Below are 27,182 nucleotides of genomic sequence, written 5' to 3'. Positions count from 1 at the left end.
AAACCCTATTTTATCTCCGTTTTATAGCCTAGGAATCAGGCTTAGAGAAGGTTAAGTACCTTGTTCAAGGTCAAACAACTAGTCACTAGTGGTGTTTGGATTTGCACCCAGGCAATCTGACCTCAAAGGCTACTTTTTAACCCTCTTTAATTAACAGACATTGTCTCAAAAAGCAGACTTTTTACATTAAATAGAACTTATTTGTAATTGTGGTCAAGGGGAAATTACTTGAGTTGCCTGGATTATTTTACCATTACTTTTAACATGGGCAAGGAAAAATGTTATCAAACAAATGTAAATTAAATGAGTCCACTGAAACTTTGCTTTCTAGTAAATCAATTTCCTTCATTATCTATTGCATCAGGTGTTAAATTATCATTAAAGGACATTCTATGTGCATTTATTTTTGACACATTTTTTTCCAAATCCTATTTTAATGAAAACCTCCAGTTGTCTCACAACGTTAGAAACAAGGGCTTCAGTTGGCAATGTGATTTTTCCAGTTGTATGATGTCTTTCAAAAAATCTTTTAAAAACTATTTTTATTAATTTAATTCAATTTTAGAATATAGCATTGTCCCTTGAGATAGGTAAATAGCATTAGGAACCACTTGATTAAACATAGGGTCTGGTATGAATCTGAAAGCAGAACTAAAGATATAATATGACCTATAATTTGGATGCATGCTGATAACATTTATGTGCATTTAAACAAAGTACCAGCTAAAGAGATGATTTAAAGGAAAAACAGACATTGGTCAAGGCAATATTTTTGCTCTTGACTGTGTCTATGTAACAACAAGCAACACTATAAAATAGAGTCAGTGATGAATAAAGCAAGTACATTGATTTCTCAAGGTGAGAATCCATGTCTTAAACCTTTTACTTCTTTTTCTTTTCTTTTTTTTTTTTTTTTTTTGCGGTGTGTGGGCCTCTCACTGTTGTGGCCTCTCCCATTTCGGAGCACAGGCTCCAGATGCGCAGGCTCAGCGGCCATGGCTCACGGGGCCCAGCCACTCCGCGGCATGTGGGATCTTCCCGGACCAGGGCACGAACCCGTGTCCCCTGCATTGGCAGGCGGACTCTCAATCACTGCGCCACCAGGGAAGCCCTTAAACCTTTTATTTCTAATGCTTTGCTTTGCTCTTTAAGAACGAGACATCTAGAACAAGACTGGCTATCAGTTCCTGAATGTACCATTAAAATTTAATCTTTTTGATTCCACTTACATCAGTACTTAAATTCATGGAGACAGAAAGCAGAATGGTGGTTGTCTGGGTTCAGGAGGAGAGGGGAATGGGTGTTATTGTTTAACGGGTATTACATCGTTACACTTTGAGAAAATGAAAAAGTTCGGAGACGGATGTTGGTGATGGTTGCCCAACGATGTGAATGTACTTAATGCCATTGAGCTGTACACTAAAAAGGGTTAAAGTGGTAAATTTCATGTTATGTCTGTTTTACCACAGAAAAAAAAATACTTAATCTTGACGTTTGCTTATAGAGGGTCCAAATATAATTAGCCGTTTGATACAGAGAATAGCTAATTCCTTCATTTTAAAGTAAAATCTATAGATTGCTAGCTTCAAAATGGTGGACAGACGACCTCCCTACCCCACTTTTCTCTAAAAACATCACCCAAATCAATAACATGAGTGAACTCTGAAAATAGGGATCGTACAGAGGTGTGTATAGTGTACACCCATCCACAAGCCCTCACTCTCAGTATAGTCAGCGTACCCTCCCCTTGGAAGACAGAGATACTGGAATAACAGGCAGAGAGAGCAGCAGGAATAGCTGTGCAAACAGGAGGATGAAACAGAACTCTGCAAATTGATCAGGAAGACCTCCACTTCCCTTCTGTTGCCCACATCGGAAAGCTAGCAGGCAGATTTACACCCGTCCCTAGAAAACGCAAACTACCTCAGAGGAAACAGTCTTACAGTGACATTTAGGGTGGTCACATAAAATACCTGCTGGGCACTGACCACACTATAGCCACCCCTGCAGTGCACAAGCCCTACCCAGGCACCCACAGCCAGCATCATCCTTCTAGGCCTCAGCTTCATCTATGAACCAGAGTCAGGGATCCAGGCAGGAGTTTGAGGATCCTACTCTCACCACTGTCTGATGAGCTATTTGAATGCATCTCTTTAATACCATTTAAATATTTCATTAAAATGAGGTTACATTTACAAAGATACATGTAATTTGAGAATTAAGAGGACCATGAAGAGTGAAAAAAGGAGAAGCAGGGGTTAGAATATAAAGGAAATACAATAGCACTTATGAAACTTTGAACAACTTACTTGATCCATGCCATGTGGGTTTTTGTTTTTTTTTGATCCAGTATTTTGAATTAGTGCAAAGTTCTCAAAGCCAATTATAAAGTGCATATCCTGTCCACATTACTGATCCCAGGCAAAAATGTTGATACTAGTTTTAAAAACTAGTTTTCTGCACCTTTTAACTGACAATATAATTTGTTGACAAATGTTGAAATCTATACCTTATCAGAAGTCTCACATATTGTTACCTTTTAAAATGATCATTTGTTAGCCAGTATTACTTAATGAGGCAATCAAAATGCCATGTGTTGTGTAGGTAACAGCAAACCACCCTTACCCATGCTAGGAGTAAGACTAAAGACCTTATCCCCTTTACAGCTAACAGGCTCGTGATCTTGTCATATATATCCTCATTATGAATCTAAAAATTAGAAAAAGGACAGTGAACTTAGATTGTTTAATCCTGGATATATTGAAAATCTAGAATTTATTGGCTGTTAAATATGTCCATTGTTATGCCAGTAACATGCACACATACACCATTTACAATGGATATTTATTCATTGCTGCTGTCCAGCTGAAGAGAATGAATGTCTTAAAAACAATTCCCCAAAACATAATAGCAACTTTTAATCTCCCTCTCTTCTCCCTCACCAACCCACTCCCCTTTCTCATAAGCAAACACACACACGCGTGTGTGTGCGCGCGCACGCACGCACACACAGCAGATACATCTGGATCCAATTACTTTTTCTACCGCCAGTGATATGACTTTGAACAAATCACTAGCTTTCTTTATTCATAAAATTATCACCCCTAATTTGCAGGGTGGCTGTGATGAATAAATAAGAAAGTATATAATGTACTTATTAGGTAATTAGTAAATAATAGTAATTATTATTTTTTTAATTTATGACAGCTTTATTGTTTTAAATTAACTTTTCAATGCAGAGTCAATCTCTAATCAGTGTAGAATCATTTAGTTTTTCCATTTGTTTTGTCAATTTTGTTGGTTGTGTTTTTCAAGGAATTTTTCTATGCTGCTTAAATTTTCAAATTTATTGGCATAAAGCTGTTCGTAATACATTTTCATTAATTTTTTATGTCTATAGAACTGACACTGATAATTTGTGTTTTCTCAGATCAGTTCTTTATCAGCATTACTAGGTGTTCGTCAATTTATTATTCTTTACAAGGAACCAGCTTTCGGCTTCGATGATTTTCTTTTTTATGTCATTGTTTTATACTCTTATCTTTATTTTTTATTTTATTTTTCTTTTATTCTACTGTTAAAGTATAATTAGCTGTTATCTTTCTAGCTTTTTGATATTATACTTTATAAAATGTTGTCAATCTTTCTTCTTTTCTTTTTACCCCCCAGCTTTATTGAGGTATAATTGGCAAATAAAATTATGTGTATTTAAAGTGTACAACATGATGACTTAATATTTGTATATATTGTGAAATGATTACCACAATCAGGTTAATGAACACTTCTATCACCTTACGTAGTTACCATTTTTTATGGTGATAATACTTAAGACCTACTCTCCTAGAAAACTGCAAGTTTACAATACAGTATTAACTATAGTCACTGTGTGGTATGTTAGAGTCACTGAACTTATTCTTCTCATAACTGAAGGTTTGTACACTTTGACCAGTATCTCTCCATTCTCCCCTCACCCATATTACCATTCTAAACTCTGTTTCTATGATTTTGACTTTTTTTTTTCTTTTAGATTCCACATATAAGTGAGATCATACAGTATTTGTCTTTCCCTGGCTTATTCACTTAGCATAAGGTCCTCTGGGTTCATCCATGTTGTCACAAATGGCAGGATTTCCTTCTTTCCCGTGGCTGATTAATATTGCATTTTACATATCTATAAATATATATACACACACTACATATATATGCTATATATACTATATGATCTATGATATATATATCATATAATCTTTACTCATCCATTGGGGGACACTTAGGTTGCTTCCAAATCTTGGCTGTTGTGAATACTGCTGCAATGAACATGGAAGTGCGGATATCTCCTTGAGAAACTGTTTTCTTTCCTTTGGATAAATACCTAGAAGTAGAATTGCTGGATCACATGGTAGTTCTATTTTTGATTGTTTTGAGGAACTCCAGTCTGTTTTTTATAATGGCTGCACCAATTTACATTCCTACCAAGAGTGTACAAGGGTCCCCTTTTCTTCACATCTTTACTAGCATTTGTTATTGCTTGTCTTTTTGATTAAAAAAGTCTTAATAGGTGTGTGAGGTGCTATGTTATTGTGGTTTTGATTTGCAATTCCCTGATGATTAATTATGTTGAACATCTTTTTATGTACCTATTAGCCATTTGTATGTCTGCTCAGGTCCTTTGCCATTTATTAATCATATTATTTGGGTTCTTTTGCTATTGAGTTGTATGAGTTTCATATGTATTTAAAATATTAACACTTTATCAGATATGTGGTAACACTTTATCAGATATGTGGTTTGCAAATATCTTCTCCCATTCCATAGGTTACATTTTCACTTTTGTGATATTGTGATTTATAAGAAATATATATTTGGTCATTCAGCTGACCAAAATCTCTTTCTAATATATATTAGGTCTTTTTCCACTCCTTCCTGGTTCATACCTCTTAAAACCGCTGGAATTTCCTGTGGTAAGGGCCATAAAGGTGTCTTTTGTTTTGTTAATGAGGTAACTTAAGGAAGAGGACTGTTGGTAGGGGAACCCACCAATCCCTTAGAGGGTTGGAACTTTCAGTTTCACCCAGACCTCTGGGAAGGAGAGAGGCTAGAGGTTGAATCACTCCTCAAAGGCCAGCGATTTAATTAGTCTTACCTGTAACAAAGAAGCCTCCATAAAAACTGGAAAGAATGGGGTTCAGAGAGCTTCTGGATTGGTGAATATGGGGAGATGAGGGCCAAGTGGTACTCTAGAAGAAAGAGTGTGGAAGCTTTGTTTCCTTTCCCCGTACCATGTATGCATCTTTTCCATTTGCCTGTTCCTGAGTTATATCCTTTTATAATAAACCAGTAATCTAGTGAGTAAATGAGTTTCCTAAACTCTTGTTAGCAGCTCTAGCAAATTAATCAGATCCAAGGAGGGGGTCATGGGAACCTCTGATTTATAACCAGTTTTTCAGAAGCACAAGTAACAACCTGCGCTTGCAACTGACATCTGTAGAGAGCAGGAGGCTGTCTTGTGGGACTGAGCACTTAACCTGTGGAATCTGATATTATCTCCAGGTGGATGGTGTCAGTATTGGGTTGAATTCTCAGACACCCTGCTGGTGTCAGAGAATTGCTTGTTGGTATGGGAAAGCCTTCCCCACACTCACACACTTTACAATTGGGTGCAGAACCCAAAAGAATTTCGTTGATGATTTCATTTGCTGTGCAGAAGCATTTTAGCTTGATGTAAAGATTCAATGCAATACCTATAAAAACTCCAATGGCATTTTTCACATAAATAAAAAGGACAATTCTACCATTCACATGGAACTACAAAAGACCATTAATAGCCAAAACAATTTTGAAACAGAAGGACAAAGCTGGAGGCATCACATTTCCTGATTTCAGGCTATACTGCAAAGCTATAGTAATCAAAACAGTATGATACTGACATAAAAACAGACCCACAGATCAATGGAACAGAATAGAGAGCCCAGAAATTTACCCATGAATTTTTGGTCAATTAATTTTTAATAAAGGAGCCAAGGACATACATTGGGGAAAGGATAATCTCTTCAATAAATGGTGTTGGGAAAACTGGATAACCACATGCAAAAGAATGAAACTGGACCCCTATCTTACACCATTCACAAAACTTTACTTGAAATAGATTAAAGACTTAAATAGAAGACCTGAAACTGTAAAATTCCTAGAAGAAAATAGGGAAAAACTCCTTGACATTGGTCTTGGCAATGATTTTTTAGATAGGACACCAAAAGCACAGGCAACAAAAGCAAAATAAAACAAGTAGGATTACATCAAATCATGATAATTATTGTTCTAACCTGACATTTTACAAAAGAGGTAGGAAACCTGAAGGTCAGAAGCCTTCAAAATGTAATACTTTGAGCTTTTCCTCGGAGTTAAGGAATTTAGCTCCAAAGACATTTATGCTTATAGAAAAGTCCTTGAATCCAAATGTATACTTAGTGAGTGTAGTAAGATAATAGAAACAGCTCAAAATCTGCTCCAGATTCCCCTCCAGATAAAGGAAATACCACATTATTCCTCAATAAGGAGGAAGTGGTGCAAGATTTCAAAATGTCTTGTTTTTATAATATTAGAGTACAGTGTAGAATGCCAGGAAACTGTAATCAAAAACAAAAAACAAAACCCTGCAGGTCCATGGTCATTTTTTCCTAAAAAGTTAGTTGACATATATACAGTCCTGAATTTAAGCACATTTAACAGGCCTGCATATATTGTTAGATCATAGCATGGTTCTCAAAAATCTGCTCATGACAGATCTGTTGTAATCTGAAAATAAGAGTTTACTCAGAGAAGATTTGAAAGTGGGCAGAGTATTTCAAAGTAATAATATCTGAAAAAACTTGGATTGTATAGTAAAATCATTCCTTAACTGTTCATTCAGTTGGTTTCAATTACTGTTTTATGTTTAACTCTTGGCTTTTGGTAAACGTCCTTAGTCCCATAAGTCATGCTCACCATTGAATAAGAGAAGGGGAATCATGTTTAGGGTGCACCCAGTCTAGTTGCATGCAACTGGTGCTTTCCACAGGAGTGTTGCCCATATTGCCTTGTGACACCAATTAGTATGAGAGAGATTTTCAGTGATAGTTGGACCTTTTTTTTCTCTATTAATACTTATATTGGGGGGAAAATGTAATCAGCATATCAAACCCATTTATCAAATAAAGTTATCATTTAAATTTATGTTAAGTTAAAAAAAGTGAGTCAATGAATAAAAATATCTAGTAAGTAATGGTATAGATGGTATAGATGCCAGTATGGCAGAGTTGTAGAGGTTGTGTCCAGATGCCTGAGGTTTAGGAAACATCATACTGCACAGTGGTTTGATTCAACCAAATGTATATGGTTGGATGACCTCAGTGAACATAAACATTTGTAGTACAGTCCTTTGAAATGTTGTGGTGACAATAGTCAAACAGAGGTTTATACAACACTATACAATTTAGTGCATCGGGGAAATGCTAGAAATCATAACAGCTTCTAGATTAAATGTATGCTCTTCAAAGCCATCCAGACAAGTGCCTCATGGTTCCTAAAGTCCACTCTCCTCAGATTCAGGCATCCACGTTAGCCATCTTATACACTATCATATATTCGTATACTAACAGGAATGTTTGGCATTGGGAGCAGAGCTATATCCCTCCATTCTGAGAAGCTTTTCAGAGGAAAATTATGTGATAGTCAACATATAAAACATTATTTAAGAAATTTCCCTGTGACTCCAATAAAGATGTAAAAAAAAAAAAAGAAATTTCCCTGTGAAAAAATTGCCTTAGGATGGAGAAAACACTGTAATATTCAGCAAGTATTATTAGGGTTTTTGAAAATTATTAGTATTTTGTCACTACCTTTTTTTTAGCACTTTTTAAATATTTATTAAATTTAATTAATTAATTAATTAATTTTGGCTGTGTCAGGTCTTAGTTGCCGCATGCAGGATCTTCGTTGAGGCATGTGGGCTCTTTTGTTGTGGTACTTGGGTTCTTCGTTGCAGCATACAGGCTTCTCTCTAGTTGTGGCGCCAGAGCGCGTGGTTTCTGTAGTTTGTGGCACACGGGCTCTCTAGTTGAGGAGCGCAGGCACAGTAGTTGTGGCACGCGAGCTTAGTTGCCCCTTGGCATGTGGGATCTTAGTTCCCCAACCAGGGATCGAACCCGCGTCTCCTGCATTGGAAGGCAGATTCTTTACCACTGGACCACCAGGGAAGTCCCCTGTCACTACCCTAAATGTTAAGGGTAAGAGCAAAAGTAAAAATTTCATCTCCATGGCCTGGTACTATTGTGTATCTGTCTTTTTCTGTAATGGCAACCTTGAAGTAGGGATCCAGGAAGCTTTGAATCTTCTGGTTAGTCTCATATGTTGTCAGATTCCCCGCTACTTAAACTCAGTTTCTTTGGGCACAGGGATGATATATTAGTCATTAAGGGACTGTTACACAGTGTTTAGGAGATACCCAACAAGTGGGCTAGGATTTTCAGAGATAGATTCTTGGAATACGTGTAACATTGAGCAGCACACAGGACAGCACTAACCTAAAGAGGTTAAAGATGTGTTTGTGACAGGGAAGGGAGTGCCGGTGGGCTAAGTAATCTCACTGGGACAGAGAGCCTTCTGGTGGATGGTGGAGCACAGGACTGACTATTTCAGGAGAGTTTAACACACAACATTCAGACATTACATTTTGTGATCACTGTCATTTTCTTTCTGAAATGACAGTTAGAAGATATTTGCTGGACCTTGCATGATAGAGAACAGTGCTTCAAATAAGTAATAGTAGTTGGTTACTTTTACTCAGTCTGGGTTTTTTTTTTTTCCCCCCACATTAAAATTCCAGGAAAAAAAGATAAACCTCTTTTTGTAAGCCCCCTGAGTAGTTCCCTCAGCTTTCTTTTGAATTTCTGAAAGTATGTGATTGGTTAACCTGCCTTAAAGTGGCAGCAACATGTTAAACACGGAACAGAGCCAAGAATCCATGAAGGCCCCTGAATAGTCATAGGAAAACTGAAAAGCTTAAGGAGATAACTATATGTCAAGCAATTTATTGGTATTTACCTGAAGAGTCCTGAGGGTCACTCAGAGGAGACTAAATAATAAATGCACCTTGAAGTGTGACCAGGGGAGGAGCTGAAGTGTTTGTTGTAATGAGCAGCCAGAGGTCTGGCGGGATGCCTTACTACATTAATTTTCCAAGTCCTTTGGGTGGGTCACAATTGCGCTAAAACATCCTGCCTGCAAATGCTAAATAAATACCAAGTTCACGTCAGACTAGAGAACCAACGTACTAACTAATGTCACTTAAGAAATCAGAACGCTTAAATTATTTTTCACTTGATAGTTCACATCCAAAATAACTGAAGTTGGCACACCCAGAGAAATATATATCCTCGGTGCAGATGTTTAGAGGGATGGGGAGGGAGGTCAAATCCTCTTCTCTTAGAAGCAATTTGAATTGTTTTGTTTGTTTGTTTTTTGTGTGTTTTTAAAATTTTTATTGGAGTATAGCTGATTTGCAATGTCATGCTAGTTTCAGGTGTACAGCAAAGTGATTCAGTTATACATATACATATTTAGTCTTTTTTAGATTCTTATCCCATATACATTATTACAGAATATTGAGTAGAGTTCCCTGTGCTATACAGTAGGTCCTTGTTGGTTATCTATTTATATACAGTAGTGTGTATATGTTAACCCCAAGCTCCTAATTTATCCCTCTCCCCAACGTTTCCCCTTTGGTAACCATAAGTTTGTTTTCAAAATGGGTAGGTTTAATTATGTTTACTATAATAGAAAAGTTTTTATTTCAAATGTAGGAGGTGGGGCAGGGATTAGTCTTCACAATAAGAGATGTTGAGGTGATATGATATAAGCTTCATTCCTTACTGAAGGACTGTTAGGAATTTGCAAACCCAGAGTCTTGGTATATATAAAGCAATGAAATTTGCATATGATTTTCAAAATGAAATAAGGTTTAGAAAACATTGTGCAAGAAAACAGCCTCAGTACATGTAGCCACTTGTCCAGCAGAAATTCATTAGATTTTTCAGTTTAAACATCACAGCATGACCTGATGCAACGTTGCCTGCTACGTTCTGTTGGATTTTTAAGAGGCAGTTTGTGTCTCTACAACCAAACCCAAAGTGTGACATTTCATTAAATGGACTCAAAATGAACAGCTGCTAAGTTCCCCAAGTCCTCTCAACTTTGCTTTTGACTAGAAATTTTAGTTTTCAGTGCCAGACTTTGAGAAAATGATTTTTTTTTTTTGAGGGAGGATAAACAAGTCTGTGGAAAAGGGGTGTGTTCCTTATGAAGGTGCTCAGGGAATCTTACCCTGAATAACACAGACACCTCATTGCCCAGACGAGGAAATGGATTTATAAATTTTGAGATGTCTTCTGCCTGCTTGGCTGGTTTACACTCCAGGTCTCTGGTGCTGATCTGCGGCGAAGCTTTATAAGTTTCAGCAATTGACGAGGCTGGCTGGGCGCCAGGTCTTTTTTTTTTTCCCCCTCTCACTTCCCTGCGATGTTTTGAACTGCCTTCCTACAGACGTCATACAGCCCTTGAGGAATAGTTTCTGCCTGGTGAGATTGAATGATAGTTCTCATTCACAAAGGCTTGGAGTCAGATTCTAAGCAGGGGACACAACGGAAATTACGTTCACAGGTACAGCAGCGAGCCCAGCTCAAGTGTGGAGAGCTTTGTTCCCTCCATGACTTATTGGCTCCCCCCGGAGAAGAGTGTTTTCCTGTGGTCGCCCTGAAATGGAACTTCACTGACAGCTCTGTGGTGTTACTGTACCTCGCGGTCATTTTCGTTTCCTTTCTCTCTACCTGAGCACTTTTAGAGTGTCAGAAACCTTTAAACCTTTTATTGCGGAATTGTAAAAAGGATGCGATCAAGTGGCTCTTTCACTGTGTTGGTTGCCTTTGTGACCAGATGAAGAATAGATTCAAAATCCAGTTCCTCCCTTGGCAATGCAAAACAGAAAACAAACTGTCACTTAAGAACAGCCCGGTGCTGGCGTAAATTCGGTATGAAAGAGGAAAAAGCTCCTATGTCTTAGAAGCCTCCCTCAGTTCTGGACTGGAGGCAGGAGTTGGACTCCGGGAAATTTGGATTTCTTCAAACAACCTCCTTTGGAAATGGAGTATATTTCAAGCCATCTTTTTCAAAATACAGCTGAAATGTATTAATCAGAATACTTGAAGATTTTTTCTTTCTTTTTTTTCCTCCAAAATGAGCATTATTATGAAGCCAAGATCCCGGTCTACAAGTTCCCTGAGGACTTCGGAGGGAGTGTGGTAACGTGCTTTTCTCTCCTGCTTCTCCCCTTCTTTCCTTTTAAGATTGACGTAATAGTGGAGTATTTAGTAATTGCTGACTCGGAGCTTCAAGAGTTAAGTGTGATGTTAAGGCTTTGTAAGAAGGAGCACACTGTTGGTGACACTTTCATTCTCTATTTTGTGCCTGATTTTGTCTGTTTTAAAAACAGTGGCGCTCACACTTTTTTTTTTAACTCCACGTGGACCATAGCAATTCATCTGGTGACAATTTTTAGAAGAGGAAGGAAACTCGCAAAAAACGTTGGGAGTTTAGAAAATGAAAACTTGTCGTTTTTCACTGCCTGATCAGGCTGTGTGTTTTCTTATCTTTCTTGCCTGATGCAAGCAGGCTGGTAGTTGACAGTCTTTGTCATGGTCTTTAAAAGCAGTACCTTGGCTTTTAGCACATGTGTGTTAGCGTAATTAATAACGTCATATATTTTAATCATATGAACCAACTTGAATTTAACTATGACTAAATGTATATCAAGTTGCTTATCATTCAGGAATCTCCTACGTTTTATTTTGTTAGTATAGTGTTCCATGATAATTATGTTTTTTGGTAATTTTAGTGTTTTCATCCTAACAAAAAGTATGTTAATTTCAATTTATTGCAATATTTAATTCTACTATTTCCTCAGTATTGTTTGATGTGGTCATACACACATGGTCCTTAAGGAATAGTTTCTCAATAAAGTAATTTTTGTGTCTAAAATAGTTATTTACAAAAATGTTTTTATGGCTGTTTCAGAGGTTAATTTTACTTTGTTTATCTTAGTGATTGATTGTAAATAAATAAATAAACTCACTTTTTGAAATGGAAATAATCCTTCAGACAGGAGAATTAAAAGCAATGATTGAAGGCAGGTGTTGGGGATAGAATGGAAGCAGGCAGGTAAAATGTATTACATATAATTATGTGAGCAGGCAAATACACAAATAAATACTTATGTTATTTGCATAAGGAATTCAGTCCACATTTATGTGATTGGGTTATCATTTGCTGTTATTGTACTAGTGTTTTCTAGGGGACTAGAATCAAGAGTTGTCCCTTCAGTGGTATTTCTGTGAGTTTTAATAAACTATAGATGCAGATTTCATCTCATATCACTTGTGATCTTTTAAATAAATATGTGCAATAAATTCCTCCTTGAGTTTATTTAAAGAAAAGGTTGCATCTGCAAACAAATTCGTATGGCTCTTTACACCAAGTAATAAATACTGGGAAATACTTAGAAACCTTCTATTAGTTACCATAGCTAATGTAAATCTCTAATATAAATGGGTGATCAGAATTTATAAAATTCACCTGTGATTTCTATCCTCTTGTATGTGAATAAATAGTATTTAACCAACCTATTTCTTATTTGTGCCTAAAATGCCGGGAGACATTTCCAAATTCAGGGTTCAATCAATCAGTAACAGTTAGTTCATTTCAGGAGTCTAGTAACATTGACATCCTTTACTCCTCCGAGAGTGTCATGGTCTGTTTTAATCCACAACTGCTCTATTTTATTATTCTAAATTATAAACGGTATCATCATAGATAAATAGGGCCACAATTCAAAGTATATTTTTAAAAATATTGATTTATGAATGTGTATATTGTTCCATTTAATTTTAAATAGTCTGCATAGTGTTTGGGTCAGAATGGTGTTTATGTAAGAAATAAATGTCTCTCTTTATGCTGATGATTCCTAATGGCACACTACGGAAACTCCCAGTTATTAATCTTACATCTGTCTTATTAATAATATGACTGTTTAGGTATATCACTGCTACCTCTAAATCATTTGACCTGAGATTGTAATTGCTGTAATTAGTTTAACTGTTTTATTATCCCTTTTATCATTCAAATTCTATGCACACATTTATTTATTTATATTTATATTTTTAAATAGTAGAATCTACATAGATTATACATCAAGTGTATAGAGGAAATATACATGTGTATGTGTATACGTATACATCTGATTAGGAGATTACATGGCAAACTCCTAATGATATTATATACCCTTCCTCTTAATTCATCTACTTAAAAAACACGCCTTACTTATAGTTAAAATTCTATTAATTTCCAAAAATAAGATTAAAATAATCCTGAAATTAATCTGTTTCCTGATTATATAATATTGTAAATATATATAAATTTAAAGTATTATATGACAAGAATATATACTAGGTAGCTTTTAGCACATCTTTTTTTTTTTTACATCTTTATTGGAGTATAATTGCTTTACAATGGTGTGTTAGTTTCTGCTGTATAACAAAGTGAATCAGCCATACATATACATATATCCCCATATCTCCTCCCTCTTGTGTCTCCTTCCCACCCTCCCTATCCCACTCCTCTAGGTGGTCACAAAGCACCGAGCTGATCTCCCTGTAGCACATCTTTATATGTGTAGGTGTCTGTATATCTGGTAAACAACAATTTGCTCAGTGTCTAAGGTATGGCAGATAAGCATTCCAATACTGTACAGATGTGATTTTCTGAATAACATTGCTTCTCAGATCAATAACTGATTTCTCTTTTCTATTAACTCTCTCCTCCTAAGGTTATAAAAGTTCGGGCTGGCTGAGAATTCTTATTTTGGCCTCATGATCATAGTAAGAGTATTTGAGTAGACTAAAACTACTAGTTTTCTAATTGAGAATAAAAAGATGTAACAACCATAATATTTTGGAGGGAAAATTACTTATAACCCCCACTATCCCATCCTCAACTATTCTCATTTTTCACTTAACTTACATATCTTGAACAGTTGTAAATTCTGTGCTCTGCTTCTTCATTTACATGTCAGCGTGTACTTTTGTAATAATAATACTTCTAGCTTTCATTTTATTGAGTATCCCTTGTGAATGTGGACTCTGTAGAGAATTTTACATACAGTATCTTGTTTAGTCCTTATAACAAAATTGAAGGGAAGGAGTTGTTAACCCATATTTTACAGATGAAGAAATGAATCTAAGTGATAAAATAACTTGAACAGGGCCCTTTAACTGCCAGGGAGGGCTGGGATTGAACCCAAGTCAGTCTACTTCAGAAGCAGTGCTCTTTTTATTTCAGCATGTTGCCTCCCTCTGCTGTCTATCTAAGTATCATTTTTAATGACTGTAAAATTATTCATCTTGTGACTATATCTAAATGCACTAAAATATTTGGTTAGATATTGGGCTATTAAAGAAGTAAATTGCAAGTTGTCTTTTGATAGGTATGATAGCCTACAAAGTTTAAGGCTGATGTTGGGCATTGAAAAATGACTATTTGAAAAACCTTTGTAATTATTTTCTACTGGTAGAAAAGAAGGTTCTCTCTTCCCTATTAAAGAGAAATAAGAAGCAAAAGTCAGTGCTTCTCAGTTCTGAATAGATAGATCATCTTTCCAATGACATTAGCAAGTTTTACTTTGTTCTCTGCAAGCTCTGTAAGGCTTCAGGTAAGAAACAAGTACTATGTCTCAGACTTCGTATGAAGTTTCATACTGTTTTAAGTCAGCTTTGAAAAAGGTACAAAATCTTCCTTTTTACATCGTTTATCTTACAGGCCTTTGTAAATGGGAAGACAAATGGAATCTGCACACTTTCTGCCTGTTCAGGATACACTGACTTGGCTTAGGGAAGTGACTATTTTCAAGATTGGTTCAGAGTTTTGAACCTGCAATAAACTTTTTTGATCCTATTACCTAAGTTTGTATCATATCTGGTATATAATACACCTAGAGATAAACAGCTTTGAAGAGAAGTGGTTAAGATACCTTGAATATAATTTAAGACATAAAAAATGTTTTAATGCCAGGGAAGCACAGAGTGGATCACAGATAGGTTTACTCTTTAAAGTCATGAATTGTGAAATTCTCTGAGAAAGCCGTTTGTCCACTCTACGTCTAACTTGCTTTGTGTCCCTGGAGAAGCCACCTAGTCCCTCTATAGCCAGGTTTACTCACCTGTCAAATAAAGGGAATAAGCTAGATCAGTGAATTTCAAACATGTATTTTCAATGAACACTTTTTACAAATGATATGCTAATATAAATAAGGAAATGTGTACAAAACATTTAAAGTTGTATGTTTATATTTGGTATATAGAGATAAATTTTTTAAAGTATATATGTATGGTATATATAAGTAAAAATCTATAAACATACATATAACAATAAAACAACCACTGAGCTAGCACCTTTACTCCCCACCCTTGCAGTACCTTTAAAGAGCTTTTTTGAAAACCACTTTGCAAATAAACTACTATGATCCCTTATAGTTCTACTTTCTGTAGTGCTACACTGCCACTGGAGAGTCATTTGTGTTTTCCATATCCCTTTGTGGACTGGGATAAACTTGCTGGTAATTAAACTTCCTGGGAAGTTCAAATAACAACAGTTCAAAGACTTGAAAGACTTTAACATTAGGGGAAAATTCTCATTTCTGGGAAATCACAGAAGAGTTATAGTTAAGATCCACTCATTTTATTTAGCATCTTATTTTTTACAAATCTATTTTAAACTTGTTTTGGGTGGGAAAATATTTGTTTATTACATATACAGATAGTGGACGTCAGGAATACAGCATGGCAGTTGATAAAGAAATGCTGAATTGGTATTGAATTGTTTAGAAGAAAGGTGTTTCTTTAGTTTGGGTATTGACAAAATGGGGTTTTCAACCACTTTTTCTATCATGTCACTGGTGACTAAAGGTCATAGGTTAAATTGCCCTGTGCAGCACTCTCCTTAGCTACACTGCAATCTATAGCCTCCACATGAATAGAACTGGCTGTGGTTATGTGTGCAGCAACACTTACTCCGACCTGTAACTCTACTCTTTTCTTCCCCAACACCATGGTGTTTGCCCCATCACTAAAACCTGCCTTTCAGCATAGGTTTTTACCTAATAAGGTCTTATTAGTCCCTCTGTCAGTCATTCCAATCATGTAGTGAATTTTATCAGAAGGAGTGAAGATATGAACGCAATCATGGGTATAGGAGTAGTTAGTCATGGATCCATCCAACTGTTACTAGCAAGATTGAGTAAAGTAGATTCTAATATGAAGCTGAAGAGGTTCAAGGAGATTTTCCTTAGGGAAAGATGCCTGAGAGATATGTATAAATATTCTGAATAATAGAAATACTAAACATATAGAATTGCAAAAGCCTGGATAAAGGTAACAAGAATGGGACCTGGTTGCTATTAACTAGGTTGGTGAAGAATATAGTCAGAAAGAAAGCACAGTCTTAATGAAAAGCCAACGTAGATTTTTAACGGAGCTCCTCCAGAGATTATCCAACTTCTCAAGAGATAAAACAGAGGTGTTTTGTCTCTTGAGAAGATATATTAGAAAATGGATACTAGAAGTAAAGGATGCTCTAGCCAAAAGCACCAAGTCTCTCCAGGGATCCGAGCCTACAGGAAGCCTGGGGTATCACAGAGGCACAAAGACCAAAGACAGTGAGCCTGGATAAGGTACTATTAAGTGTAACCACATAAACGTAACTAATGGGAGGCCATGCCTGTGATGTGTCTCAGCTCTCTAAATGCCTTGCTCTGTGGTCAAGTTTGGCCTAAACTCGGAAGTCCTTCAGAAGGATGGAGAATAGGTAGAAGTCCAGAACCTATGGATGCAGCTCTTAGCATAACAGGGGAGGTATGAATGATATATGTTCATTATCTACCTTCAGCCTTCCGTGGGGGTTGGCTCTCCTAGGAGCATCCTGGGTGATGCGTGAGGGTGTGAAATGGGGAAGCTAAGCTAAGTTGCTCTTCAGAGAAAAGTGAGAAACAATAAGGGAAAGATTGTGGGAAAGAGCTGAAGAAATGGTTAGAGAAGTAAGAGGGATGGTCAGAGGGGAGGCTGGAAGAACCCCATCCCATTTTGAACCAGACATCCACCATCTGGCACCCTGCCCTGTTTAATTACACTGCCACCTTCTGGCAAAAGCTCCGATAATGAACTCGAATGTGGTAGTGGGGTTTTCTTGTTTGTTTGTTTTTGGGGGGGGGGGGTTCTCCCCCTCATCTCAGCACTAAGAACTTCTGCCAAAGGATACAGAGAGTCAACTTCAAGTCTTTCCATTTCTCTGTTAGGTGAGGGAAAACAAGAAATTAAAAAACTAGAAACTAGGCGTAGAATATATGCACACCAGGATTACAGCTTCCAAAGCTTCCCTACTGGAAAAGTGCTGATGTTTTAAAACCTGCACAGTTCTGACGTTTTGTTTATATCTAATACTAGTCTCCCTTGCTTAAATTTTAACTTATTTCTTCCTAGTTATCAGGGGTAGTGAATCAGTAGTTAAGCAGATTCTCCTTTATGGTATTTGAAAACTGCTAGTAAGTGACTTCATGGTCTTTTTTCATTTTATATTGCAAAATATTCATTCTGAATTGTAGAGATGGCACCAGTGTGACTTGTTAAAAGAAAGGTTTCATAAAACATAGTTTCAATATGTAATTGTTTTCAAGCCTCCCATTGTGCCTAATTCTCTGTCCTGTTTAAAATACATTCAAGTTAAGAAATTCAACTTTCTAAAATGAATACGTATGAAATATTCATGTATATATGCAATACAGAAAATAATCATTCCTAACATCCATGATTTCATTCCACTGCAGTGTGGTACAGAATTTCTTCTTTGTGTCAAGGAATTTATATGACCGATACTATTTTAGTTAGGATAAATTCCTGCAGAATGTGTCAACTTTTAACCAATGGCATTCTGGCATACAGACAGCCACTGCTGTAATGTTTCATCTGATACAGCTTTGTCGTGGAACAGCAGGTAACTGATTGGCAGCTAGATCACCAGCTAGCTAGGACAGCAGCTCCTAAGTCTATAGTGGTAATTGGAGTGGTGACCATTGTAATGAGGACAGCTGTACAATATTGAGCACCTACTGTTTGTCAGACACTGGACTTGGTGCTGTACCTGATGTAGCTCATTATGTCTTCATAACAACTATATGAGACAAAACTTGTATTTAAATAGCAGTGCTGAAGGAAACATGGTCTAATTCTAAATCCCACATTTGTTGTTGTTGTTGTTCTTGTTTTATTTGCTTTTCCCCACTATCTCCACTGCTTTGGCCGCCCATGGTTCTGCCTCCTGGCATTCCAAAAGTGGTCAGTAGGCTGCTGCTTTATACCTTTCCTTCCTGTCCTAGATTGTTCAAGTTTCTCCTTTTAACCATGTGCAACTCAAGAACAAATATCTTTGTATTTTTCTGCCTTCTTTCTCAAGATTTGCACACAAGCCTTCCACCATGGACCATAGAGATGGATGGAGAAGTAGAAAATGGACTTTGACCCAGATTCGTTCTCTAGAGATCTCGCTAGTTCCTGATGCGTTCAATTTATTGACCCTCTCCCCCTGGTCAGACTATAAATTGCACTATCTTCCTCTCTGGCACTGGACCAATGATTAGAACCATAAAATCTTGGAAATGAATGGGACTACAGAGAATAAACTATAATCTAATTCTCCCCACCCCTGACCATATTTCGGAAGTGGACAAGTTTTGCTTAACATTTCTAGTCAAGTAGGGTCAAGAAAAATGGTTAGAAACAATGTCAATGATTTTGTGGCAACAGATTTTGTTGGAGAAATATTTTCTAAAAACAAACGTGAAGTTTGAGGTGAAATAGAGAGCTAAAACTTTGTCAGCCAAATGTGTGAAATCATTTCTATTTATAATTTGTATGGGATTTTAATGTAATTCTTAAACTTATATTTGTAAAGTTAGCTAACACCATGATAATTCTGTCATAACTTCTCAAAAAATTGGATTGGAGGAATATGTACGGAGAGGTGTGGCAGATGAGACCTCAGCGATCTCCTGAAGGAAATTTAAGACAGTGCTTTGACCAAAGTCCTGCCCAGATAACTGAACTCTGATCACTACATTTTTTGGAAGCCACATAGCTAATTAAGTTGCTAAAATCCATGTCTTGAAATTGTAACTTCACTCCTCTCTGTTCTCCTAATATAGTCTGCACAGAAATAAAAATCGTGGTAATTGTTATTTACTAAGTGCTTCTGTGTGGCAGGTACCAGGCTGTGCATTTGACAAGAATTATCCCATGAAGTCCCCATCATAAATCCTGTGAGGCACCCATTCTTATCATTCCTCATTTTATAGGTTAGTGAGGCAGACTTGCTTGCCCAATGTTGCGTGGTAAATAAGAGAATTTCATGGAGTCACATGCTTTTTAAAATTATTAAATGTTACCTTTAGTAATTATATATATGTTAATATGTCAAATGAGTTAACTCAATTAAAATTGATTAAAGTCCTTAGCACAGTAGCTGATTCCTCGTGAGTACCGGGAAATGTTAGCTTGTATTACGCATTTTTCAAGTTTGTATATTAGTGGTACTTTCTGAATAGTCAAGAACTGTAAGTGTGAAACTGATTCAGTCTATAAGAGCTTCTTTTCCATAAGGCAGTCTTCTTGGGCACACCTCAAACGGAGCACTTATTCAGAAGCTAGGTATTCTGGATAAATCCCATTCACGCTGTGATTCAAAGAAGATTTACTTCTATTCAGGTGGGTGGATCAAAGAAGTAAACTACATAGAGAAGGTGGCAGAATAAGAAGTAATCAGTTGAAAGCTAAAATACCTCTGATCTAGTTATTTAAAAATTGGTCAGAATCCTCTAGGGCAGCAGTCCAGGCAGGGGGTTAATCTCACAGGAATGGCTGGGAGCCTGGACTTCATCCGTAGATGCATCTGTGTAAAGACTTTCTCCATGTAACCTTCCTACTTGGGGCCTCCTGGTGGTTCTGTGTTACTCTATCTCACTGCCAGGCCTTCCCTACCTCTCTAGATCCCTTGCTCCTCTTGTCCTGACATGCATTCTGGGTTGTGTAATTCATAGATTGTTATCTCCTAATTCACAGATTGTTAACCTCTGTAGCCTGCTTCTACTCCTCCTGAAGCAGATCCCAGACTGGGTAGGACTCCTATTTAGTTTATCCTGCCATCCTGGCATAGCAGAAAAGGTCTTAAGCCTCTTTCTCCATCTGTTTCTAGAAAGACAACAGGCACAAAAGGGATCTGGTTAGAAGATCTGTTTCTATGGCCCAGAGTATGATTGCTTCAGGATGAGCTGAAGAGCATAGAGGCTAGAAATGTAGTGAGTCCAGTGGTTTCGTGAGAGCAGTTAATTAGTATTCCATTGTCTCTGGTATCTACTTATTTTATTATGAGTAGTTACCAATAAAAATGTGTAAAAGTATTACTTGGTTATAATTAACAACTGTACATTGGGTTAAAAAGTGTGATTGAGGATGCAGTTAACCACCTTGAGGGAAAAACCTGGGTCACTAAAGATTCCCTGAATCTCTGCTTGGAAAAAATATTCCTAATTATTTATCTGAGTCCTTTTGTTAAAATTGCATCTAATTGTATATGAATCAGTGTTTCCATGGTAATGTAAAAGACGGAAAGCAGCAAACTTGCTGTTAGCAAACATGCCTTTATAAAGGTGTGATTATAATTGGGAAAATCATTTTACATACATAGGGGTGAAATTTTACCCTGACCTAGAAATACATTGAAATTTGTCCTTAACTGTAAGGTCTTTCTCATGTAAATAACAAAAGAATTAGCCAGTCCTCATTGTTTAAAAGCAAGGTGGCTTATCGTTTTCATCTGTGGTCAGTTAGTAGTAGCCACATGGAATGAAGTACTGGGAGCTGCACTAGGACTCAGAAGAGGTGCTGCCATCAATTGGTGATGCCACCGGAGAGACGAGGAGCATCGTGTGGCTGTTTGCCATTTAAGTGGCCCTGGTGATCTCATAATTCTTTTTTTTTTCCCGGTACGTGGGCCTCTCACTGTTGTGGCCTCTCCGGTTGCGGAGCGCAGGCTCCGGACGCGCAGGCTCAGCGGCCATGGCTCACGGGCCTAGCTGCTCCGCGGCATGTGGGATCTTCCCGGACCGGGGCACGAACCCGTGTCCCCTGCATTGGCAGGCGGACTCTCAACCACTGCGCCACCAGGGAAGCCCTGATCTCATAGTTCTTTATATCTAAACTCTGCCATTGAATTTGTATGCAAATGAAGTTGTATCAAAAGCAGGATTTGTACATCCATACAAATGTGCGTGTATACTTTTTAGAAATTTTTGACATGTTTTTGGTCATTTGTCACCTATGAAAAACGTGTGCATATCATAAACCATAACAACTCTTTTTGGATGTCGCAAACCAGAAAAAGAAAGAAAGACAAATTAGTAATTCTGATTATCAGTGGCTACCCTTATAATCACCATCCAGATTAAAAATAATGCTACCAGTAACCCTACAGCCACCTCTGTGCCTCTTTCAGCCACTGCCCATCAGCACCAGGTATAACAACTATCCTGATATCAAAAAGCACAGAATACTATTTTCTACTTTTCAATGTTATGTAAAAGGAGTAATGCAGTTTGTAATACTATTTTTGTGGCTGGTTGGGTTTTTTTCCCCTGCAAATTAGGTGTTTGAGCGTTTATCCCACGTTGATGTAGTTGTATGTAGTTCATTCATTCTCACTAATGTATAGTTAATTAAGCAAACTTTTGTTTGAAATATAAATTCAGGGCAAAAATTATTTATGCTAATTGCTTAGATCACAGTTTGGTATATAGGACTATATGCGCATTTAAAACTGTTTGCAATTTACCGTAATCATTTGAATACAATTTCATGTGCAAACTCTGTTGCTTAAATTCACCCTCAATGGACGTTTCTTCTGGGAAGCCTTCCTAGCCTCCCCATTCAGAATGAAAATGCCCTTCTATGTGTTCTCAGGAGACTGGGTCCATTTCTCTAGCACAGCTCTTGAAGCATTGCAACAATGGTCAGCTTTCTTGCCTGCCTGTCCTCTGGGACTGTGAGTGGGTTGTAGGGTAGACTGGGTTTATTCATCTTTGTACCTGTGCACCCAGCACAGTGCTCGTCCCATCAGCAGCATTCCACATCTGTCTGGTGCATGCAGAGAGAACAGAGAGTAGTTTTACATCACCAAGAAAACGTTCCAATCTGTTTTTATGTTTAATTTCTTTTAATAGATGGCACTCTGCTAGGGATTGTACTGAGTGAGTTGTGGAGACAGAATTTACTCTCTGGGGCAAGGAATTGTAAAGTATTAGATCGGGGAGGACGTTTGCCTGTTTCCTGTGGGCTTCACCCTTAGTTTCCCACTTTCACTAGTAATTCCAGCCTCAACACTTTTCCTCATTCCCTCATGAGTCTCCTGTTCTAGAATCTACACTTCCCAGTTTTCCTCAACATCTTCTCCTTGCCTGAGTGACTCATCTCAGTACCATCAACTAGTCGTGAATGGCTCGTACAGATGCTGATGTGTGTTGCACACGTTAATCAGCCAGTTGACGTGGCTGACCTTCTCTAACTCTATCAATGCAGTGGTCTCTCCATCTGAGACACCTGCTGGGAGTGAGGACCACGACCACCACTTCAGGCTCACCCTAGCTTCATTGTCAGCCTTTTGAAACCAAACACAGCTGTCCCATCAGACAGACTCCGTAGCTGGGATGCTGAGTCAGAGACCCAAGTGTGGCCTAGAGCCCTAACAAATGGAGTTGAACTCTGACCTCCAAAGTCAGGGTTAGCGTTCCTGCCTGGATTATGCACTTTTCCCACTATTAAGTTGCTTTTAGCTTTACCACCTAGATTTAAATTTTTTGGAATGCTAAGAAATTAAGGCCTAATCCTTAGTAATTGAGAAAGTGATTTGTTTTTAGTGTCAGACAAGATCATTTTCTAGACACTCGACCATGTAATCTGATTCTGTAGCTTAAAATGTATAGTCCTTAAAGAAGAGTTTTCTTTCTGTAGCTTTTATTAGTTGCAAAAGTAAACATGCATTTTTTTAATACTTTATTTTTTTAATTAATTAATTAGTTTTATTTTTTTGGGCTGCGTTGGGTCTTCGTTGCTGCATGCGGGCTTTCTCTAGTTGCAGCGAGCAGGGGCTACTCTTTATTGTGGTGCATGGGCTTCTCATTGCAATGGCCTCTCTTGTTGCGGAGCACGGACTTTAGGCGCACGGGCTTAAGTAGTTGTGCCTTGCGGGCTCTAGAACTCAGGCTCAGTATTTGTGGTGCACGGGCTTAGTTGCTCCGCAGCATGTGAGGTCTTCCCGGACCAGGGCTCAAACCCATGTCCCCTGCATTGGGAGGCGGATTCTTAACCACTGCGCACCAAGGAAGTCCATCGTGCATTTTTCATTGCTTCACTTAACGGTGTTTATTAACTCAGTTCTACACCAGGCACCCTGATGGCTCTTAGAAAGACACTGATGAAGTATTAGCCCTCACATTCATAAAATTTCCAATCCAGTGACTTTCTAAACTATTCCTGTGGGGCAGAGGATTTCTACTTTAACATTTTTCTATATCCCTGGTATATTTTTTACTTTCATGATAAAAGTACATTTATAGTTTAAAAGTGGCTCAGTTGCTGTCAAAAATCCCGTGGTGAGCAGAATAATTTAAAAACCTCACTGCTTAAATTTGGGGTGGGGTTATATAAAATAAATCTGGAATATTTGATTTTTTTTAAACCAAATATTTTCCCTGAGCTAGAGGGATATTTTCATTCTAAGTAAATTGTTTATTCACTCACCTCCTAACAAGGCCATGTCAGCCAAGTTAAATATTTAAGTTCATTTTATTTAAATAAGTTTTAAAACCAACAGATTTCTTTCATATTTAGATGAATTTAGCTTTTAATTTTGCAAACAGAAAATATATAAACTAGGGAATTTTAATGTATAGAGGAAGAGAACATGAGAAGGGAGCATCAGAAAAATAGGAAGAAATGAAGTTTAAACAAAAATAACTCAGGTTGACATTTGACGTAGTTTAATTTATTGCCAAAATGTGTGTCTTCACAGATAATCTCCAGGAGACTTTAGTGTTTATAGGTCCTAGTTAAGTTTTGAAAAATGTTTGAGGGCTCTATTTCACTAATAAGGGAAATAAACTTATCCTTTCCACAAATGACTGCTACTAGCTTCTTTGCCAGCTCTGTAAATAAACTCATTTTACTGTTACCATGGTTGAGTGCAGTTATATTCCTTTAAACATCTTGCATAATCCGTGGCTTCAACTGCATTAATCTAACTAAGGTCATGTCATCAAATAGGGATCTAACAGGAGCTTTGGAAAGAACTGTCCAAGACCAGATTCCATATTGAAATCAGAAGAAAATGCCATTCATGTCTCACTGTAGTTCAGTGTAAAGGATTTGCCCCTAGTGATTACAGCTGCCATACAAGGGGACCACACAACAATGGAAAACCTGTTTGCCAACAAAATATCAAAGTATTATCAGACTTTCACAGTGAACCATATTATTACATTATTTCCATCAAAAATCTGGACTACTGGTATTTTTGTGCAATTATAACAGCTCTGGCTGTATATTAACTAGTTTTGAACTCAGTCTGACATTAGAACCTACCCCATTTAGTATACTGTAACTTTTCAGTACATATTGTGGGCAATTCCATAAATAACTTTTATAAACTTTAGCCAGTAGTCAGAAAAACTATAAGATTTTGTTTATAAACTTTATAAAGTTTATTTATAAGATTTTAATTAAATTACAAATTAATTTCTCACTTGAATCTCCTGCTTCTCCCAGCATTATACCTTTGGTCACCCCTTCTTAAATGACTAGTTTTGAAATTGGTTTTTCTTTTCTACTTCTAGTTTTGTTCTGTTGGTGATTTGACTTCCTTTGTAAACTGTTGGTAATTTCATGTATAAAGCACAGATGTTCATTCTTTTAAATTTCACCCATGTGTCGTACCCTAATAGTCATAAATTTCCAATACACAGAGCAACATTTTAGATAATTTATTTCAATAAACTAGATAATTTATTCAAAGCACCAAACCTGTTTGCTTCCATGATTCATGCCATTTTTATGTGAGTGAATGTATACACAAGAGATGGGTAAAGTATGAATACAGACCTATACATGCAAGCCTGGACTTCCCCACATCTTTAAAGTACTAAATTCCCTTGGTGCCAATCCCTCAAGGCATTTCATGTTCGCTCAGCTGCTTCCTGAATATTGCATAGGTATAACCAACCCTGTAAATTTCAAATTCACATAAAGAAGCTCTAGCCTTCAAAGCAAGACTTAATTGAATACCAAATGAATACCTATTGTTTTCTGAAATATTTCTGAATAAAAATTGCTTTTAAAGTCTTCTTTGACTTTCTGTATTCTTTCTTAAAATATTTATTTATTCATTCATTTATTATTTTTGGCTGCGTCGCGGACTTCTCTCTAGTTGTGGCATGCAGGCTCCAGAGCTCCAGAGCGCGAGGGCTCAGTAGCTGCAGTGCACGGGCTTAGTTGCCCCGTGGCATGGGGGATCTTAGTTCCCCGACCAGGGATCAAACCCGCGTACCCTGCGTTGGAAGGTGGATTCTTAACCACTGGACCGCCAGTCCCTGACTTTCTGTATTCTTTAGTGCCCAAATTGGAATGTCACCCTATTTGAAGAGAGAAAAAAAAAAAATCTCTCAGGACAATCTTTTTAAATGGGTGACAATCTGTTCTGGCTAAGAGAGAGTACATTCAGTAGTCTGATAAAAGCAAAGGTAGTGCCTTGCATATCAACTCATGTTGGAACTTGTGATTTCCTATAAAGTTTGCTGGGAAAGGAAGTTCAATCCATGAAAACTTCTATAGTGTTTGGTCTCAATCCTAGCGATTTCTGATTCAGTATAGCATCCTGAATAAATTCATCCATACTGGTGGGGAGAAAGAAATATTCCTTGTAAAATATGAGTTGTGAGTAAGAGGAGTAATCGTTAGAAAATAAGGGCCGAGACGCAAGAGGGAAGAGATATGGGAACATATGTATATGTATAACTGATTCACTTTGTTATAAAACAGAAACTAACACACCATTGTAAAGCAATTATACTCCAATAAAGATGTTAAAAAAAAAGAAAAGAAGGGCCAGTCCCTCAAAATAATTCTGGTGACTTAAGACAGGTTTGGAGAGGGACTCTGAGTAACTTGGAGTTGCTTTTACTGGTAGGTGGGTAGGTGGAAAGTTATGCTGCATATAAAGATATTTAATCTGGAATCTTTGAGAGAAAGTCAGTTCTTTTTTTCTCAGGTATCTAAGAAACGCTTTATCCATTTTACAAAAAGAAATCAAAAACACTTAGAAAGTTTGACGTAGCCTGTTTAAGCTTCCTGCGCGAGGAGTAGACCAGATGTCACGTTCTTAATGGCTTTATAGCTACTCTTTTTTGTTCCATGTAAAAGTTAATGGCTAGTTTTAAACCTTGAGATCACTTAGATGTGAGACCTTATCTGCTTTACTTCATTCAAAGTATTTCTATTTCTTTAGACCCTAGGAAAACACAGCATATGGCATCATAGAGCTGAAACTCGAGGAAGTTTGGAATTGCCAACAATAGGTCATGGGGAGATGGGGAGGGTCCTGAACTCAGGTCAAGTTCAAAACTAGGCTCCTCCAATTACAAGCTGGGTGATCTTGGACACAGGGAAAAACAACCCTTGGAGTTCCTAGAAAGACTTCATAGAAAGTGCTTTCTTGGCACAAAGCTGGGCACACAACAAACCAAATAAGTGTTAGCCAGCTTATTATGATTAGGAGGGGAAAACTCCTAATAATGTTTTCTTGTTTCTGTTTTAATCTTAGTTTTCATGTTAGTTTAGACTCAAGTTACTCTTTGATACAAGTTATTGTTTGAGGCTGTAAGAATTTTGGCCATTTAACAAAATGGTATAAGATACGACATGTATATAATCTTTCACAAGTGAAATGATAATGGA

At 37.3% G+C, this 27,182-nt stretch overlaps 1 protein-coding gene across 5 annotated transcripts in view; it reads left to right on the top strand.

Moving 5' to 3' along the window:
- PDE4D (phosphodiesterase 4D) overlaps positions 1-27,182 on the top strand; it is a 1,282,340-nt gene that overhangs the window by 982,136 nt on the left and 273,022 nt on the right. Inside the window, exon 1 of one of the 5 annotated variants that reach the window (XM_019930018.3) lies at positions 10,403-11,330. The exons of the other annotated variants lie outside the window; for them this stretch is intronic. Coding sequence (XP_019785577.1) covers positions 11,266-11,330 — 65 coding nt within the window. The 5' untranslated portion in view covers positions 10,403-11,265. Of the gene's footprint in view, positions 1-10,402; positions 11,331-27,182 lie in introns of those variants that run through there. 5 annotated transcript variants of the gene reach the window in all.

Source organism: Tursiops truncatus, chromosome 3 (genome assembly GCF_011762595.2).
Source record: "Tursiops truncatus isolate mTurTru1 chromosome 3, mTurTru1.mat.Y, whole genome shotgun sequence".
NCBI classification, from domain to species: domain Eukaryota; kingdom Metazoa; phylum Chordata; class Mammalia; order Artiodactyla; family Delphinidae; genus Tursiops; species Tursiops truncatus.
The sequence above is the reverse complement of the archived record's forward strand: the minus strand, read 5'-3'. Positions and strand labels throughout refer to the sequence as shown.